This window comes from Myxine glutinosa, chromosome 13 (assembly GCF_964187855.1).
Source record: "Myxine glutinosa chromosome 13, kmMyxGlut1.1, whole genome shotgun sequence".
Taxonomy (NCBI): Eukaryota; Metazoa; Chordata; class Myxini; order Myxiniformes; family Myxinidae; genus Myxine; species Myxine glutinosa.
The window spans coordinates 9,557,839-9,576,865 of NC_136273.1; the positions used below are offsets into that span (position 1 = coordinate 9,557,839).

Here is a 19,027-nt window from a genome sequence, read left to right on the forward strand (position 1 = left end):
GCTTGTCCAGGATGTGCACATTTCTTCAAGTAACTCCCTCCTGGTTAAACTCTCAAAATGCAGGCTTTACCACACAGCTCAATTTTGTTATTCTAACCCCTACGTCTCTCCACCCTCCTCCCCCAATCCACCCCATTGGTGGAATTGCCTTCCAGAGTCTGTTCAATCCGGCCTCTCGCTCAGGCTTTGTGCAGGTAGTGCACCACCATCCCAAGGCATCCCCCCAATGCCGAGCCACAATCTCTACCTTCATTACTAACCCTAACCCTAACCCGAATCAAACCAAACCAAACGCATTTGCATGTTACTGGGTTTCCTCACTTCTCTCATGCCCTTACCTGTGGCCTCACTTGTTAGTGGATTGCCATTTTACCCTCTCACCCAGCTCTTCCACGAGTCTAGATATTGCACAAATAAAAAGATAAATAGAACCTAAATGTAATGTAAACCAAAAACTACCTCATGGAAAAAAAAAACAACAAAAAAAAACATTGGTTTGACTATGGCAACCAAGCAAAACTACCTGCAAAAATCCTGAACTTGATCAAAGAGGAAATCAAGCAGGCAAATCGTTAATTTTTCTGATGTTAGACAGTTTAAATCTCAAAAATAAAAAAAATGAATCAATATACAAATTTTGACCTCAAAGTGTTTCCAGCCTTGTTATTAATGAGATATTTAAAAGTATATACAAATGCTAATTTGGGAGGCTATAGTTTGTGACATTCATCATTCTCTAATAACCCCAAATGTTGAAAGGGAATATAATAAATAAATAAATAAAAAACACACACACCAGGATTGTCACCTCCCCCCCCCCCCCTACCTCCCCCCCCCCCATACAGCCTCCAACTGTGGTTTGTTTCTGGTCATGTTCCTTGGATTGTTTTTAAGATCTCTGAAAGGTTCTTCTTTATCATTGCCGTTGCTCCAAATATCACTGGTACATTTTCGGTGCTCTCCAGCTTCCAGGATCTTTTCACTTCATTCTTGAGGACTTTGTATTCGGTCGTCTTGTTGATTTCTGCATTATTCAGGCCAAATTCACTGGCCAGCCAGCGTTTGGTGGTGTGCATGTTTGCATGGAGTATTTTTTTTGCAAGCAAGAGCTTTGGGTGTGTCGAAGGGAGGAAGGATATATGTAATATACTGAGATATCTATAGATTGTGTGTGCGAGTGAAATCAATCTTAATTGGATTAGTCGTTTCAGATATTAAAAAAACCAAAACAAGAGCTGAATGTTTCTGTGATAATGATATTTTTTATTGTTTGTAAGGTTCCCATATATTAGCCTCATTTAAGATAATGCATTTATGTACCAGAGTGTAAAATGCCAGCTGCTGATGAATTGGCATTGTTGATGTAACGAACTAACCGCAAACCCCCGCTCCAGCAGGGAAAATGGCCTTAAAATGCCTGTTGTTGTGTTGTTGTTGATTTAAAACACATGAAATTTTGTTGCAACTTTTTGGCATTCATAAATCGAGTGCAATGTGCAATCCGATGCGTATTGAAACAGAACTGTTAATTTAATAAATAAATTTTAAAAACACCAACAAAACTTGATTAAGACAGCTTAATTGTGCATTTGCTCAACATAAATTGCAGGTAGTTTTGTTTGTGAGCACAACATGCTTGATCCACAAATATATTCAGTTAATCCATGGCTTACCTTCCAGCATATCGAGCGCAAGCCAGATTCATGAGGAATACCTGGCAAAACATCATCACAAGGTATGGAGATAAAACTAACAATCGATCATTTGAGATTCAGCATTCACGACTCCCCCAAAATATGAAGTCAACATCCATCACCAGTACTTTTCACACTTGCACTTCTGATTCTGATGGACCATAATCTACTACAGAGTGTCGGCCCTGCCAAATCAGTTTCTCGGCAAGAGTTAAACTGGTTGGTTTACTCTGCCAACACTGCTAACAAAAGTAACAACACCATCTTCAGCATCATTTTACGTTATTATGGCGTTTTTCCAAGGTCGCTTCCAACAACAATAATAATAATAATAATAACAACAAACAAACAACAACATGCATTTTAAGGCCATTTTCCCTGCTAGAGCGGGGGTTAGCCTTGCGGTCCCCATGACAATGTTCTCCATTTTGCCCTATTTTCTGCATCTCTCCTTGTTAAGCCCCTTGCCCGCATTTCTTCTTCCACCATCTTTAGCGAAGTCTTTCTCGGTCTTCCCCGTCCTCTGCTTCCTTCTACATTCATTTCCATCACTCTTCTCAACCAGTCACTTTCATCCTTCCTCAACACATGACCAAACCATGTCAACCTGTTCCTCTTCACAGCATCCATCACAGGCATAATAACAATATCAACATGCCATCTGTATGTCACATGAACAAGAATCAGGACATCAAGCATGTCATCTTCACAGGACATTTTTTTTCTGTTCAAAAATGGTGTGTTAGCAATAAGAATAACAGCACAATAATAATATCAACGTTATTACAAAATAATATTATTATTAATAATAATAGCACAAAGATAATAACACCTCCACTCTCTCCCCCCATCCCTCAACCCTCTGGCTGACACTAAATCATCATTTTCTCACATCATAGTGAGAAAAAAATGTTTGTATAGTGTGAAAAATGTATGTACAGTGTGAAAAATGTATGTACAGTGTGAAAAATGTATTTACAGTGTGAAACAATGTATGTACAGTGTGAAAATGTATGTACAGTGTGAAACATTGTACAGTGCATTCAGAAAGTATTCAGACCCCTTCACTTTTTTCACATTTTGTCATGTTGCAGCCTTATGCTGAAATCGTTTAAATTCATTTTTTCCCTCATCAATCAACACTCCATACCCCATAATGGCAAAGAGAAAACAGGATTTTAGAAAGTTTTGCAAATTTATTAAAAAGAAAAAACTGAAATATCACATTTACATAAGTATTCATACCCTTTGCAATGACACTTGAAATTTAGCTCAGGTGCCTCCCATTTCTCTTGATCATCTTTCAGATGTTTCTACACCTTGATTGGAGTCCACCTGTGGTAAATTCAATTGATTGGACATGATGTGGAAAGGCACACACCTGTCTATATAAGGTCTCACAGCTGACAATGCATATCAGAGCAAAAACCAAGCCGTGCGGTCGAAGGAACTGCCTGCAGAGCTCAGAGACAGGATTGTGTCGAGGCACAGATCTGGGGAAGCCGACAAAAAAAATCTCCGCTGCATTGAAGGTTCCCAAGAGCACAGTGGCCTCCATAATTCTTAAATGGAAGAAGTTTGGAACAACCAGGACTCTTCCCAGAGCTGGCCGCCCGGCCACACTGAGCAATCGGGGGAGAAGGGCCTTGGTAAGAGAGGTGACCAAGAACCCGATGGTCACTCTAGCTGAGCTCCAGAGATCCTGTGTGGAGATGGGAGAAACTTCCAGAAGGACAACCATCACTGCAACACTCCACCGATCTGAGCTTTATGGCAGAGTGGCCAGACGGAAGCCAAACAGTTCAATCTTGGTATCATCAGACCAAAGAATCTTGTTTCTCACAGTCTGAGAGTCCTTTAGGTGCTTTTTTGGAAACTCCAAGCGGCTTTCATGTGTCTTTCACTGAGGAGAGGCTTCCGTGTGTCGAGTCGATTTATATACAGTGTAGATTGATGAGGGAAAAAATGAATTTAAACGATTTCAGCATAAGGCTGCAACATAACAAAATGTGAAAAAAGTGAAGGGGTCTGAATACTTTCTGAATGCACTGTATATATATATTTTTAAAAAACCCACCGTTTAGAGGCCATTTTTCCCCGCAAAGCGGGGGTTGGCCTTTTCGGGCACCGTGGTTGTTGTTGTTTTTTGGTCCCCTTTTTGAAGCAATGTTTTACGGCCGGATGCCCTTCCTGCCGCCAACCCTGTTTGTCGCCTTTTTACGATAAACAGGAAATTACCAGTGAACTGGTACTCAATACCGAGATTATATATTACTGTATATAAAGTGTGATAAATGTATGTATTGTGTCGAAAAATGTATGTATAGTGTGAAACAATGCAAGGTAAAAAGACTGAAATGCACGATCGCCCAAGCCGCTACCTAAGGAAGTGTGTGCTTCTAGTTCTATAAATAACGAAATAACATGCAATGTCAAGTACTGTATTAAGTGCCGATGGTCGTGGATGGAGCTTGTGGAGGAACATGGTGGAGGAGTGTGAGGTAACATGGTGGTGGAGTGAGAGGTAACATGGTGGAGTGTGAGGTAACATGGTGCTGGAGTGTGAGGTAACATGGTGGTGGAGTGTGAGGTAACATGGTGGTGGAGTGAGAGGTAACATGGTGGTGGAGTGTGAGGTAACATGGTGCTGGAGTGTGAGGTAACATGGTGGTGGAGTGAGAGGTAACATGGTGGTGGAGTGAGAGGTAACATGGTGGTGGAGTGAGAGGTAACATGGTGGTGGAGTGAGAGGTAACATGGTGGTGGAGTGAGAGGTAACATGGTGGTGGAGTGAGAGGTAACATGGTGGTGGAGTGTGAGGTAACATGGTGGTGGAGTGTGAGGTAACACGGTGGTGGAGTGTGAGGTAACATGGTGGTGGAGTGTGAGGTAACATGGTGGTGGAGTGTGAGGTAACATGGTGGTGGAGTGTGAGGTAACATGGTGGTGGAGTGGGCTATTGTGAGGAGGAAGATGAGGATGGAGCATTCATCTCCCTGCTACATCGTGATATTTAGCAGAAATTGACTTCACAATAAGAGTGGGTTCACCGGGTCGATGCTGAACAAAGATTAAGGTTTCGAGGAAATTCTTTTCACAACTAGATGGTATTCGTACAATACTTACCCCATGCAGTCGTCTTGGTATGAGCCAACTTCTATTTTTTTTTGAGGTTATTTAAAATTTGATCCAATGTGGCTGCCAGACCACGTGACCAACAACATCATAAATTTACATTCTCCGATATAATTATTGCGAAGATCACGCTCAATAAATTTCAAACTGATCAGACCAAGTGTTGTACTTGTCGAATTATGATGTCATAATGAAGGCACCAATGACGTCATCGTTGAATGAATGAATGAATGATCGTTTTAAGGCCATTTTTCCCCGCTGGAGCGGGGGTTCGCCTTGCGGGCCCCATGACCTCATGGTTCCCTGTTTGAGGCAATGTTTTTATGGCCGGATGCCCTTCGACGCCAACCCTTGGTCACGCTCTTACGATGCGCAGGGATACGGTGTACCTATTCTAAACCGGGGTACACACCGGGATCATTCATCCCAGCAAGCCGGTACTCAATTTGCCGACCTCGGAAGGATGACAGGCTGAGTCGACCCCCCTGGTGTTAATTCAGCGATCGACCGGGATTCGAACCCAGGATCCTCGGATCCAAAGCCGGCACCCTAACTGCGAAGCCAACACCAGGCTTGGTCACCTCTCGACCGACATCATTAACCGACACCGACATCGTTAACAGCACTTATTCCACATACGGAGTTCTTTGCAACGAGCTGCGTTTAGATCTTTCCCATGAGCGGTTTCAGAGATAGAGGTCCAAAGTATTTTGGGTTTTTCCAAGATGGCACACGTACCATGTGACCTATGACGTCATACTGATCACGAAAATTCGACAAACACTGGAATCTTAATGGCAAAGGCGTAACAACAACTACAAAATGAAAAATCAAGCTAAACTCACCATGAAAGCAGAGGTTTTGCAACTTGACAAAATCGACTTTCTCTTGGCTCAGAATGTCTTCAAAGATTTTAATTCTGCGAAAGAAAGAAGGTGAAAGATCGTCAGTGCAGGTTCGTGGGAATAAAACGTTTGTTGAAAAGAAAAACTGCAAGTTAATCGGAGCTCTCTAGCTCCGTCGAAGAATGCGATGCCAGAAACATCAGCGCGTCCTCATCGCCCCCCGCAGTCAGCACACTTCCATCAACGTTCTGTCAATTCCAAGAAGTGTACGTCTTGTTCCACACCTCAAAGGGACAGGTTGCAGTCGACGAATGCAAAATGAAGCACGTTTTACGCAAGGTAACTCGATTCGAGCTTATGTGCAGGAATCAAATCAAATGGTAAAAACAAAGGGATGCAAAGAGATGGTGTCGCTTGGCGTTGCTGTTTACCTTATTGTGCATATAGTCCGATTTGTTTTCACCATTGGGAGATGGGGCCAAAAACTATACATTGCGGGATATCTGAAAAAGTTATGGATGAATTTGGACGAAACTTGGTGGGCAGGTCGTGTGTGCGACGAGGAAGAATCCATTCGATTTTTGTGAAGATCTGAATATGGATTCGGAAATGAGAATTTTTTTTTTTTTTTTAAAGTGATTTTTCACCATTGAGTGATATGGCCAACCAGGTGGAGGTACGCTCTCTACTGAGTGCCGTTCTAGTTACCTTTGTTTTCAACAAAGGCCACCAATATTGCGCGACATTACCTGACAGCACACCTCTAACCTTTGACGCCAAATTCTAATCAGTTCGTCTTTGCATCACTGATACCAAGTTTGGTCAAAATCCCATCACTGGTTCACAAGTTATCGTGGTAGCAAGTATATTATTACCTCCGCCACCAAAGGTGGATGGAGGTTATGTTTTCACCCCGTCTGTCCATTTGTCAACAATATATCTCAAAAAGTTGTGGACGGATTCAGACCAAATTTGGCAGAGATGTAGCGTATGTGAAAAGGACGAAATGATTCGATTTTGGTGAAGATTCGGATCCGGCTACTACAATTTTTAAAGTGATTCTTCACCATTGGGAGATAGGACCAACCAGGTTGAGGTTAAAAATGTAAATGGGTACCTCCTGGAATGTAAATGGGTACCTCCTGGAATGTAAATGGGTACCTCCTGGAATGTAAATGGGTACCTCCTGGAATGTAAATGGGTACCTCCTGGAATGTAAATGGGTACCTCCTGGAATGTAAATGGGTACCTCCTGGAATGTAAATGGGTACCTCCTGGAATGTAAATGGGTACCTCCTGGAATGTAAATGGGTACCTCCTGGAATGTAAATGGGTACCTCCTGGAATGTAAATGGGTACCTCCTGGAATGTAAATGGGTACCTCCTGGAATGTAAATGGGTACCTACTGGAATGTAAATGGGTACCTCCTGGAATGTAAATGGGTACCTCCTGGAATGTAAATGGGTACCTCCTGGAATGTAAATGGGTACCTCCTGGAATGTAAATGGGTACCTCCTGGAATGTAAATGGGTACCTCCTGGAATGTAAATGGGTACCTCCTGGAATGTAAACGGGTACCTACTGGAATGTAAATGGGTACCTCCTGGAATGTAAATGGGTACCTCCTGGAATGTAAATGGGTACCTCCTGGAATGTAAATGGGTACCTCCTGGAATGTAAATGGGCACCTCCTGGAATGTAAATGGGTACCTACTGGAATGTAAATGGGTACCTCCTGGAATGTAAATGGGTACCTCCTGGAATGTAAATGGGTACCTCCTGGAATGTAAATGGGTACCTCCTGGAATGTAAATGGGTACCTACTGGAATGTAAATGGGTACCTCCTGGAATGTAAATGGGTACCTCCTGGAATGTAAATGGGTACCTACTGGAATGTAAATGGGTACCTCCTGGAATGTAAATGGGTACCTCCTGGAATGTAAACGGGTACCTCCTGGAATGTAAACGGGTACCTCCTGGAATGTAAACGGGTACCTCCTGGAATGTAAACGGGTACCTCCTGGAATGTAAACGGGTACCTCCTGGAATGTAAATGGGTACCTCCTGGAATGTAAACGGGTACCTCCTGGAATGTAAACGGGTACCTCCTGGAATGTAAACGGGTACCTCCTGGAATGTAAATGGGTACCTCCTGGAATGTAAATGGGTACCTCCTGGAATGTAAATGGGTACCTCCTGGAATGTAAATGGGTACCTCCTGGAATGTAAATGGGTACCTCCTGGAATGTAAACGGGTACCTCCTGGAATGTAAACGGGTACCTACTGGAATGTAAACGGGTACCTCCTGGAATGTAAACGGGTACCTCCTGGAATGTAAATGGGTACCTCCTGGAATGTAAATGGGTACCTCCTGGAATGTAAATGGGTACCTCCTGGAATGTAAATGGGTACCTCCTGGAATGTAAATGGGTACCTACTGGAATGTAAATGGGTACCTCCTGGAATGTAAATGGGTACCTCCTGGAATGTAAATGGGTACCTCCTGGAATGTAAATGGGTACCTCCTGGAATGTAAATGGGTACCTCCTGGAATGTAAATGGGTACCTACTGGAATGTAAATGGGTACCTCCTGGAATGTAAATGGGTACCTCCTGGAATGTAAATGGGTACCTACTGGAATGTAAATGGGTACCTCCTGGAATGTAAATGGGTACCTCCTGGAATGTAAATGGGTACCTCCTGGAATGTAAACGGGTACCTCCTGGAATGTAAACGGGTACCTCCTGGAATGTAAACGGGTACCTACTGGAATGTAAACGGGTACCTCCTGGAATGTAAATGGGTACCTCCTGGAATGTAAATGGGTACCTACTGGAATGTAAATGGGTACCTACTGGAATGCATATGGGTACCTACTGGAATGTAAATGGGTACCGCCTGGAATGTAAATGGGTACCTACTGGAATGTAAATTGGTACCTACTGGAATGTAAATGGGTACCTCCTGGAATGTAAATGGGTACCTACTGGAATGTAAATGGGTACCTACTGGAATGTAAATGGGTACCTACTGGAATGTAAATGGGTACCTACTGGAATGTAAATGGGTACCTACTGGAATGCAAATGGGTACCTACTGGAATGTATATGGGTACCTACTGGAATGTAAATGGGTACCGCCTGGAATGTAAATGGATACCTACTGGAATGTAAATGGGTACCTACTGGAATGTAAATGGGTACCTACTGGAATGTAAATGGATACCTACTGGAATATAAATGGGTACCTACTGGAATGTAAATGGGTACCTCCTGGAATGTAAATGGGTACCTCCTGGAATGTAAACGGATACCTACTGGAATGTAAATGGGTACCTCCTGGAATGTAAATGGGTACCTACTGGAATGTAAATGGGTACCTACTGGAATGCAAATGGGTACCTACTGGAATGTATATGGGTACCTACTGGAATGTAAATGGGTACCGCCTGGAATGTAAATGGATACTACTGGAATGTAAATGGGTACCTACTGGAATGTAAATGGGTACCTACTGGAATGGGTACCTCCTCTCTACTGAGTGCCGTTCTAGTTTAACATGAAATAAGTTGTAAGTTCTCAACGCACTCAGCGTGGCATTTCCCTAAGGAGGAATCCTTAGGATGACAACCTCCGGGAATTGTCTGTGCTCTTAACCTTTTAAATGCTGAACGTCGAGCAAGGGAGCAGCACGTATGACTTGGGCGGGATTTGAACCACCGACCTCCCAGACTCGGAGCGGACGATGACACCAGCGAGTCGTCTGCTTTAGAGTGTAACCAGGAAAAGATAACACCGAATATATTAACCCAACAACCAACATATATTAACCGATATGTTGAAGGCAGCAGGAAGTTGGGGTGTGAAGAGAATGACAGAGATCTATAATCTGGTGGTGAAAGAAGGCCGCATTCCAGTGGATTGGGAACTGAGTACCCTCGTCCCTCTATGCAAGGGGAAAGGTGACCCTCTGGAGTGTGGCTCGTACCGAGCGATAAAGTTATTGGAGCATGGAATGAAGGTATTGGAAAGAGTGTTGGAGAGGAGGATAAGGAACAAAGTGAAGATCGACGAAATGCAGTTTGGATTCATGCCAGGAAGAGGAACGACAGACGCGCTTTTCATTGTGAGGCAGTTGCAGGAGAAGTACATGGAGAAGAGGAAGAAGTTGTTTCTTGGGTTTGTTGATCTGGAGAAAGCATTCGATCGGGTTCCACGCAAAGTATTGACATGGGCATTGAGGAAGTTAGGAGTGGAGGAATGGTTGATCAGAGTAGTGATGGCAATGTACAAAAGAGCGCGCACAGCTGTAAGGACGAAGGACGGGAACAGTGGTGAGTTTGAGGTGAAGGTGGGAGTGCATCAGGGGTCGGTACTAAGTCCACTACTATTTGTAGCTGTGATGGAGGTGCTGGCTCAGAACGTAAAGGAGGGTTTACCGTGGGAGTTGTTGTATGCAGATGATCTGGTGTTGATTGCGGAAAGTATGGATGGACTGAAGGAAAAGATGAACACGTGGAAGGAATGTATGGAGACAAAAGGTCTGAAGGTGAATATCGGAAAGACGAAGGTGATGGCAAGTGGTAAAGCATGTGGTGAGGTGGAAAGAACTGGGAAGTGGCCGTGTGCTGTGTGTAGGAAGGGTGTCGGAGTGAACTCCATTCAATGTACAATGTGCGCTGAGTGGGTTCATCAAAAATGTAGTGGTCTGAGAGGGTCATTAACCAGTGTGGCAGCTACATTCAAATATAAGGTGTGCACAGAGGGAGCTGCAGATGGAGGAAATGTTGAGTTGGATCTTGGAGACGGCGTGAAGCTGGAAGGTGTGAAAACATTTTGCTACCTCGGAGACATGCTGAATGGAGAAGGTGGATCAGACTCGGCAACGGTTGCTCGAGTGAGATGTGCATGGAAGAAGTTTCGGGAATTGAGTGGCGTGCTGATGATGAGGGGAGTGTCGTTGAAGCTGAAGGGAAAGGTGTATGCTGCATGTGTGAGAAGTGTTGTGATTTATGGGAGCGAGATATGGGTAATGAACGTGGAGCAGCAACGAAGGTTGGAAAGGGTGGAAATGCGAATGGTTCGACGGATGTGCGGAGTATCATTGAGAGAGAGGAAGACAAATGATGAATTGCGAAAGATGATGGGAATAGAGCCTGTGATTGATGCTGTGAAGAGGAACAGGTTGAGATGGTTTGGTCATGTGTTGAGGAAGGATGAAAGTGACTGGTTGAGAAGAGTGATGGAAATGAATGTAGAAGGAAGTAGAAGACGGGGAAGACCGAGAAAGACTTGGCTAAAGATGGTGGAAGAAGAAATGCGGGCAAGGGGGTTAACAAGGAGAGATGCAGAAAATAGGGCAAAATGGAGAAGATTGTCATGGGGACCACAAGGCTAACCCCCGCTCTCGCAGGGAAAATGGCCTTTAAAATGCATGTTGTATATTAACCCAACCGAATGCTGCAAGTGGCACGGAATGCAGAGAAAAACCAGGAGGAAGGAATGAGAGAAACTGAAGCCCCTCGGCACCTGTTACCTGCAGATAAACACGTTCGTTTCCAAAAACAGGAATACAAGTATTTTCACCATGTTCGTAACACGCACATGGACACACAACGCTCCAATGAGGTACTTCTGTGAGTCTCGGTACAAATCAAGACACGACAATAAAACCTCGAAGTTCGTCAGAGCAAAATCTTTTGAAAAATAAATTGACATCTTTAATCAATATTAAATCATCTCAATACGTCACTGAACTTGAAACACCACCTCCTCGATTGAAACACCACCTCCTCGATTGAAACACCACCTCCTCGATTGAAACACCACCTCCTCGATTGAAACACCACCTCCTCGATTGAAACACCACCTCCTCGATTGAAACACCACCTCCTCGATTGAAACACCACCTCCTCGATTGAAACACCACCTCCTCGATTGAAACACCACCTCCTCGATTGAAACACCACCTCCTCCATTGAAACACCACCTCCTCCATTGAAACACCACCTCCTCCATTGAAACACCACCTCCTCCATTGAAACACCACCTCCTCCATTGAAACACCACCTCCTCCATTGAAACACCACCTCCTCCATTGAAACACCACCTCCTCCATTGAAACACCACCTCCTCCATTGAAACACCACCTCCTCCATTGAAACACCACCTCCTCCATTGAAACACCACCTCCTCCATTGAAACACCACCTCCTCCATTGAAACACCACCTCCTCCATTGAAACACCACCTCCTCCATTGAAACACCACCTCCTCCATTGAAACACCACCTAATCACCAAACATAGGTCTTGTGGACGAGAGGTGGACCGACATGCGACATCGGCCTGGAAGAGTGACGACCGGACAACCTACATCAGCCTGGAAGAGTGACGGAAGGACAACCTACATCAGCCTGGAAGAGTGACGGACGGACAACCTACATCAGCCTGGAAGAGTGACGGACGGACAACCTACATCGGCCTGGAAGAGTGACGGACGGACAACCTACATCGGCCTGGAATGGGTACGGATGGACAATCTATATCGGCCTGGAATGGGTACGGACGGACAACCTTCATCAGCCGGGAATGGGTACGCACGGATGACGTACATCAACTGTGAAGTACGGACGTCGGACAATGTACATAAACTATGAAGAGTTACGGACAGACAACGTACATCGACCGTGAAGAGGTAGCGACGGACAGCGTACATCATCCGGGAAGAGTGATGGCAGGACAACCTACATAGACCGGGGAAGAGTAACGGCAGGACAAAGTACATCGACTGGGAAGGGGGACGGCAGGACAAAGTACATCGACTGGGAAGAGGGACGGACAACGTACATCGACCGGCAAGAGGGACGGACGGACAACGTACATCGACCGGGAAGGGGGACAGCAGGACAAAGTACATCGACTGGGAAGAGGGACGGACGGACAACGTACATCGACCGGGAAGAGGGACGGACGGACAACGTACATCGACCGGCAAGAGGGACGGACGGACAACGTACATCGACCGGCAAGAGGGACGGACGGACAACGTACATCGACCGGCAAGAGGGACGGACGGACAACGTACATCGACCGGGAAGAGGGACGGACGGACAACGTACATCGACCGGCAAGAGGGACGGACGGACAACGTACATCGACCGGCAAGAGGGACGGACGGACAACGTACATCGACCGGCAAGAGGGACGGACGGACAACGTACATCGACCGGCAAGAGGGACGGACGGACAACGTACATCGACCGGCAAGAGGGACGGACGGACAACGTACATCGACCGGCAAGAGGGACGGACGGACAACGTACATCGACCGGCAAGAGGGACGGACGGACAACGTACATCGACCGGCAAGAGGGACGGACGGACAACGTACATCGACCGGCAAGAGGGACGGACGGACAACGTACATCGACCGGCAAGAGGGACGGACGGACAACGTACATCGACCGGCAAGAGGGACGGACGGACAACGTACATCGATCGGCAAGAGGGACGGACGGACAACCTACGTACATCATACATATTTAGATATTATATACATCCGGTCATGATTAACATACAATACAATGAAAGTGAATGAGCTGTGTAAAAATTGCCAGGCGGACATAACTGACAGGGATGGTCTAGCATGGAGAACAAGACGACTGAAACACCGTGAATTCCTCAAACCTCGCTTTAAGACTCGCAGTCATGATTCAAATATATGAAGCTCCGTCTGCCGATGTCGATAACCAAACGGCACCGCCTCACGATTTCACTCTTACTGATTCGCCACATATAGCTCGGTTAATGTTGTTGTTGTTGTTTGTTATACGGCTTCCAGTTGCTGTTGTTTTTGTTGTTTCTTGGGCAGATTCCCGTTGCTGTTGTTTCTTGGACAGCTTCCCGTTGCTGTTGTCGTTGTTTGTTGTACGGCTTCCCGTTTTTGTTGTTGTTGTTGTTTGTTGGTGTTGTTGACATAAATTAGTAACTCGATCGATTTCCAGGCATTTACAATTTACATTCTAAATTATTTATACAAGGAGGATCGACGCTGGAGGAGGTCATCCGGCCCACCATCCGCCAAAATCCATGTGAGCCGTGTAAGTGTAACCCTCAATCCTCAAAGGGTCCACGTTAGTCGTACCTATCCAACTCCTATTTAAAGCCGTCCACCGACCCAGCCACCACCACTGATCCAGGGATACCATTCTATTTCTACGGCCGCAGGTTGGTTTGAAAACTTCTTCTTTACGCTTCTTCATCTTCAGTTGAGTGATTTCGTGGTCTGCAAGAGTATTCACTCTATCCTCTCCAACGTGTTCACATTTGGATGCCACCTGCGGGTTATTACCCTGCACTCGCAAAGCGAAAAGCGAGGTTAGGCATTCGGCTAAGTACGTGCTCACGTTCGTACGTGTGGCATACGTACGTGCCTGCATTTTAAAAATCAATTTCCTCTACACCTGTTAGTCTTAGTCCGATGGTCACGACATTTTCACTTTCAGAATATGAGCGGGTCCTCCTGTAGAATTTAAAATAGGATAATTATGATGTCATCAGTCACGTGGTACAGGCGCCATCTTGGAAATAATCGAATAAAGTTGCACCTCTATATCCAAAACCGCTCGATGGAAAAATTTAAACGTGGCTCATTGTAAAGAACTCTGCATGGGGGGGGGGGGGGGGGGGGGGGAGGCGGGAATAGGTGCTGTTAACGATGACGTCATTGGTGCCATAATTATGACCGTGTGGCGGACACGATGGCTCGCTGGCGCAGAGACATAATTCCGCGCACCAGCGGGTGCCCCAGGTAGGGCGTGGCCTGGAGATATATACGCGGGCTCGCTGCCGCGCGCACGTTAGTGCGGATGAGTGAGCATGTAATAAAGAGCTCGATAATAACCAAAGCGTTGTGGCCTACCTTTGTTCAACGTGTGTGCTCCCGCACCCCACTGGTGACCTCCGACTGGTTCAACCGTAGTTGAACCTGAAACCCCGAACGCGCAATGGCCATCAACGCGGTTGCAATCAAGCTACCGGAGTTCTGGGAAGCGCAGGCCGACACCTGGTTTCTTCAGGCAGAGGCCCAATTCCAGCTCCGGGGCGTCACGGCGGACGACACGAGGTACTTCTACGTGGTCGCTGCCCTTGGCTCCGGCACGGCCGCGCGCGTCATGTCCTTCCTCCGGCACCCGCCGGACGAGGGCAAGTACGCGGTGCTCAAGCAGCTGCTCCTCGATACGTTTGGCCTCCCAGAGGCCGACCGCGCCGACCGTCTTTTGGACCTTCCCGCCCTCGGCGACACACGCCCGTCCGCCCGCATGGCTTACATGCTATCCCTGCTCGGCGACGGCCGCGCGGATTTCCTGTTCCGTGCTCTCTTCCTCCGCGCGCTGCCTGTACAGGTACGGCTCGCGTTGGCCGGGTCGACCATTACGGAACCACGGGCCCTGGCCAGGGAGGCGGACAAGTACTTCGCAGCCCACGACGCGCGGCCGGCATATAGCACGGCCGTCGTGGGTCCCGGCGTCGCGCACGGCGCGTGTGGTTCGGATCCTTCCGAGCACGGCGTAGGTTTGGCGGATCGCCACGGGGCATGGCGTTCGGTTCCTTCCGAGTGCGGCGTAGGTTTGGCGGATCCGTGCGTGGCCGCCGCCATGCCCCGCCCACCACCGTCGTCGCAACCGGCGTGGCAACCACCACCGGGCCAGACCTGGTGCCGTTTCCATGCCAGGTTCAGCCACAAGGCCAGGTCCTGTCGCCCGCCTTGTACTTTTGGCAGGTCGGGAAACGACCAGGCCGGCGCTCGCTTCCTGCCATGAGCGTCGGCCATACTGGCAGCCTGTTGTTCATAACGGACACCTCCTCGGGTCGTCGCTTCCTGTGCGACGGCATAGTTACGGTGGCATAGTTACGGTGGCAATTTCAGGGTGGCATAGTTACGAACCCGAAGGATCGGTAACCGCCACAATTTCGGTCTTCGAGGCCGGCCGATAGGCACAGTGTGACCGGCCAATTGGTGGAGTTTGTCCGCACAATGTGGGCGCTTTCAGGATGAACTTTAGCCGGGGAGCGTTTGGGCGCCCCGGTCTGATACTGCCGCCCACGCGCAGAACAACTTGTGAGTGCACGTGGGTCCCGGCGGTCCCACTGGCCTAGCGCTACCATGTTTAGACAGTGAAATCCGTCCCCGGGCACCGGCGCCTACTCCCGAAAGTTGAGAGAATAGCGGCGTCAGGCACGGTAGGACACCCGCGGAGCCCCGGCGGACCAGGGACGCGCGAGCCTACGCGTTAGCGTGCTACGGCGGAATCAACGGCTTCGGCCATGGCCGGGCCGATACTCGGCCCCGGTCGCACCGGAAATGAACTGGTTCGACGCCCGCGCTGGAGAGGTCGCGGGCGACTGAGATGTATTAACAAATTAATTAATTAATTTGAGACGTCCGATTTCTAGTGTTTGGAAATTTGGGAGAGCTTGACCCTAGCCTTTCCCTTGCGAGGGCAAGGAGGAACTTAACACTTAACACTTAAGCTTAGCTTGAAGTACACCCTGACCAGCGCTCACGGTGGGACGGCAAGGCAACCAGAAGGGACGAGGTTCTCCTGACCACGTGGCCCTCGATTTGGGAAGCGAGAGGCGTTCCATTAGTGGACGCGCCCCACACGCCCGACTTTTGGGCGGCCCCGGTAGGCCGTTTGTTTTGACATTCCGTGACAAGTCCCGCACCCCCACCTCCGGGCCGACCGGGCGACCGGAATGAATCCCGGTGTCCCGATCCGAGCCTTCAGAGCGGGCCGGCTAGCGAGAGTGATTGGCACCCCGAACCTGCACTTTCCGTCCCTGCGGTCCCAAATACCGGAACCACCCGAATACCACTTTATTCGACAAAATGAGGTGCGGCCTACATCTAGGCAAGACCACGGCCCGAACACGACCCCTTCACTCGACGATACCTATCACAATATAACTCGCATAAATTCGTAACATACCCCTTTCTTGTTGCGGTGTACCCACGCTTCTCAACGCAGTGTGGAAACAACAATTAATGAAACAGATTCTAATTTGGAAGTAAAACGAAGGCGTGCACAATGACACAAGATTTCCTCAGAATCGACCCTCGTGCCGGGGACGCGACGACGCCACTGCGCCCCAGCCTTAGAAAACCAACCCTATATTTAAGCGTCTTTGGGCTTCCTGAAAAGCGCTATATAAAATAAATGCATTATTATTATTATTATTATATAAGTCAATACCTCCAACGACTCGGCCAATTCCCGCCCAATCCTCGCCAAACAAAGGCCACCGCTACCCACAGATACCCCTCCATCCTCCTATAGGCGAAGTCAGGATGAATTTCGCAACAAAAATAAAGTCCTTCGGCAACGGAAATTCAACATGGGGCTTTCCTATGTAACTTTACCCCGAGGTAATTCCCTCAAAAATCCCCGAAATTTCGCGGGTCCAGTTCTATTGAGTGTTAAGCTAATCTGGCGACTGCCTCTGGTGAATGGTCATTACACCATTCGGCCTCTTCGAGTTTCTGCGGATGCCCTTCGGGTTGAAGAATTGCGGCCCAGGCCTTCCAGCGGCTGATGGACAGCGTCTTGCGCGACTTGGATTTCATTTACGTCGACCTGAACGACATCCTCGTCGCAAGCGTGTCCCGTGAGGAGCACCTCCGCCATCTCCGCACGCTCTTCGAACGCCTGGACCGGCATGGCCTGATCGTCAACCCCGCCAAGTGCCGGTTCGGCGTCACCGAGATCGACTTTTTGGGGCACCGCGTCACCAGGCACGGGGCCATCCCCTTGCCGGCCAACGTGGAGGCGGTCAGGGGTTTTCCGCGCCCCCGCACCATCAAGGGGCTCCAGGAGTTCCTGGGCATGGTGAACTTCTATCACCGTTTCCTGCCCCGCATCGCCCAGCTACTGCGCCCCCTGCACAAGGCCCTCCGGGGGAAGCCGGGCAAAGGCGACGTTGCCTGGACCGAGCTGATGGACGCGGCGTTCGCGGGCGCGAATCTCGCCTCAGCTAACGCCACCATGCTCGCGCACCCGGCGCCCGATGCACCGATTGCCCTCACCACCGACGCGTCGGACTACGCGGTGGGCGCGGTGCACGAGCAATGGGTGAAGGGAGCTTGGCAGCCGCTGGCGTTCTTTAGCCGGCAGCTCCGCCCGCACGAACGGCGGTACAGTACCTTCGACCGCGAGCTGCTCGGGCTCCACCTGGCGGTCCGGCACTTCCGCCATCTGCTTGAGGGCTGCCCGTTCACGGCCTTCGTCGACCATAAGCCCCTGGTTTTCGCAATGGCCAAGGTCGCCGAGCCGTGGTCGGCCCGGCAGCAGCGTCACCTCTCGGCCGTGTCCGAGTACACGACGGACATCCGGCACACTGCGGGGAAGGACAACCCAGTGGCGGATTGCCTTTCCCGGGCCCTCACTCACGCGGTCCACCTCGGGATCGACTATGCCCGGATGGCGGCGGACCAGTCCGCCGACCCCGCCATCCAGGCTTTTCGGACCGCCGTCACGGGCCTCCGCGTCACCGAGGTACTGTTCGGCGGTGCGGGCGCGGCCCTCTTGTGCGACGTCTCCCTCGGCCGGCCTCGCCCCATCGTGCCCGCTGGCTGGCAGCGCCGGGTTTTTGACGCCATCCACGGCCTGTCCCACCCGGGCACAAAGGCCTCCCAAAAGCTGGTCGCCGACAAGTTCGTCTGGCATGGCCTCTGGAAGGCCGTCCGCGAATGGGCCAGGATGTGCCTCGCGTGCCAGCGCGCGAAGGTCCACCGCCACAACCGGGCCCCGCTGGCCCCGTTTACGGTGCCCGAACGTCGGTTCGACCACGTTCACGTGGACTTGGTGGGACCCCTGCCCCCCTCGCGGGGTTTCACCCACGTCCTCACCATGGTGGACCGCACCACCCGGTGGCCGGAGGCCGTGCCTTTGGCAGCAACGACGGCGGCGGACGTCGCGCAGGTGTTCATCGCCACTTGGGTTGCCCGTTTCGGCGCCCCCTCGGACATCTCGTCCGACCGCGGCCCCCAGTTCACCTCGGAGCTCTGGGGGGCGGTGGCCCGGGGGCTCGGCGTCCAGCTGCATCGCACCACGGCCTACCACCCACAGGCCAACGGCCTGTGCAGGCGTTTCCATCGCGCCATGAAGGCCGCCCTCCGGGCCAGCCTCCGTGACGGCGGCTGGGTCGACAGGCTCCCCTGGGTCCTGCTTGGCCTCAGGACGGCGCCCAAGGACGACCTGCGCGCATCCGCGGCGGAGCTGGTCTTCGGACAACCGCTGCGGGTGCCGGGCGAGTTCCTCCCTGACGCCACGGCACCATGGTCCACGGCGC

General features: G+C 49.4%; 2 protein-coding genes across 3 annotated transcripts in view; one reads left to right on the forward strand and one right to left on the reverse strand.

The window, feature by feature from the left end:
* TBC1D13 (TBC1 domain family member 13) overlaps positions 1 to 13,593 on the reverse strand; it is a 41,596-nt gene extending 28,003 nt beyond the window's left edge. For both annotated transcript variants that reach the window (XM_068133720.2, XM_068133719.2), the window contains exons 1-3: positions 13,364 to 13,593; positions 5,675 to 5,748; positions 1,674 to 1,714 (exon numbers count right to left, since the gene is read on the reverse strand). In XM_068133720.2, coding sequence (XP_067989821.1) covers positions 1,674 to 1,714; positions 5,675 to 5,748; positions 13,364 to 13,386 — 138 coding nt within the window. In that variant the 5' untranslated portion in view covers positions 13,387 to 13,593. The remainder of the gene's footprint in view (positions 1 to 1,673; positions 1,715 to 5,674; positions 5,749 to 13,363) is intronic.
* A 77-nt stretch (positions 13,594 to 13,670) lies between these two features.
* Positions 13,671 to 19,027, forward strand: part of POMT1 (protein O-mannosyltransferase 1) — an 88,345-nt gene continuing 82,988 nt past the window's right edge. The window contains exon 1 of the mRNA XM_068133721.2: positions 13,671 to 13,903. The gene's annotated coding sequence lies outside the window, so the exon portion shown is untranslated. The remainder of the gene's footprint in view (positions 13,904 to 19,027) is intronic.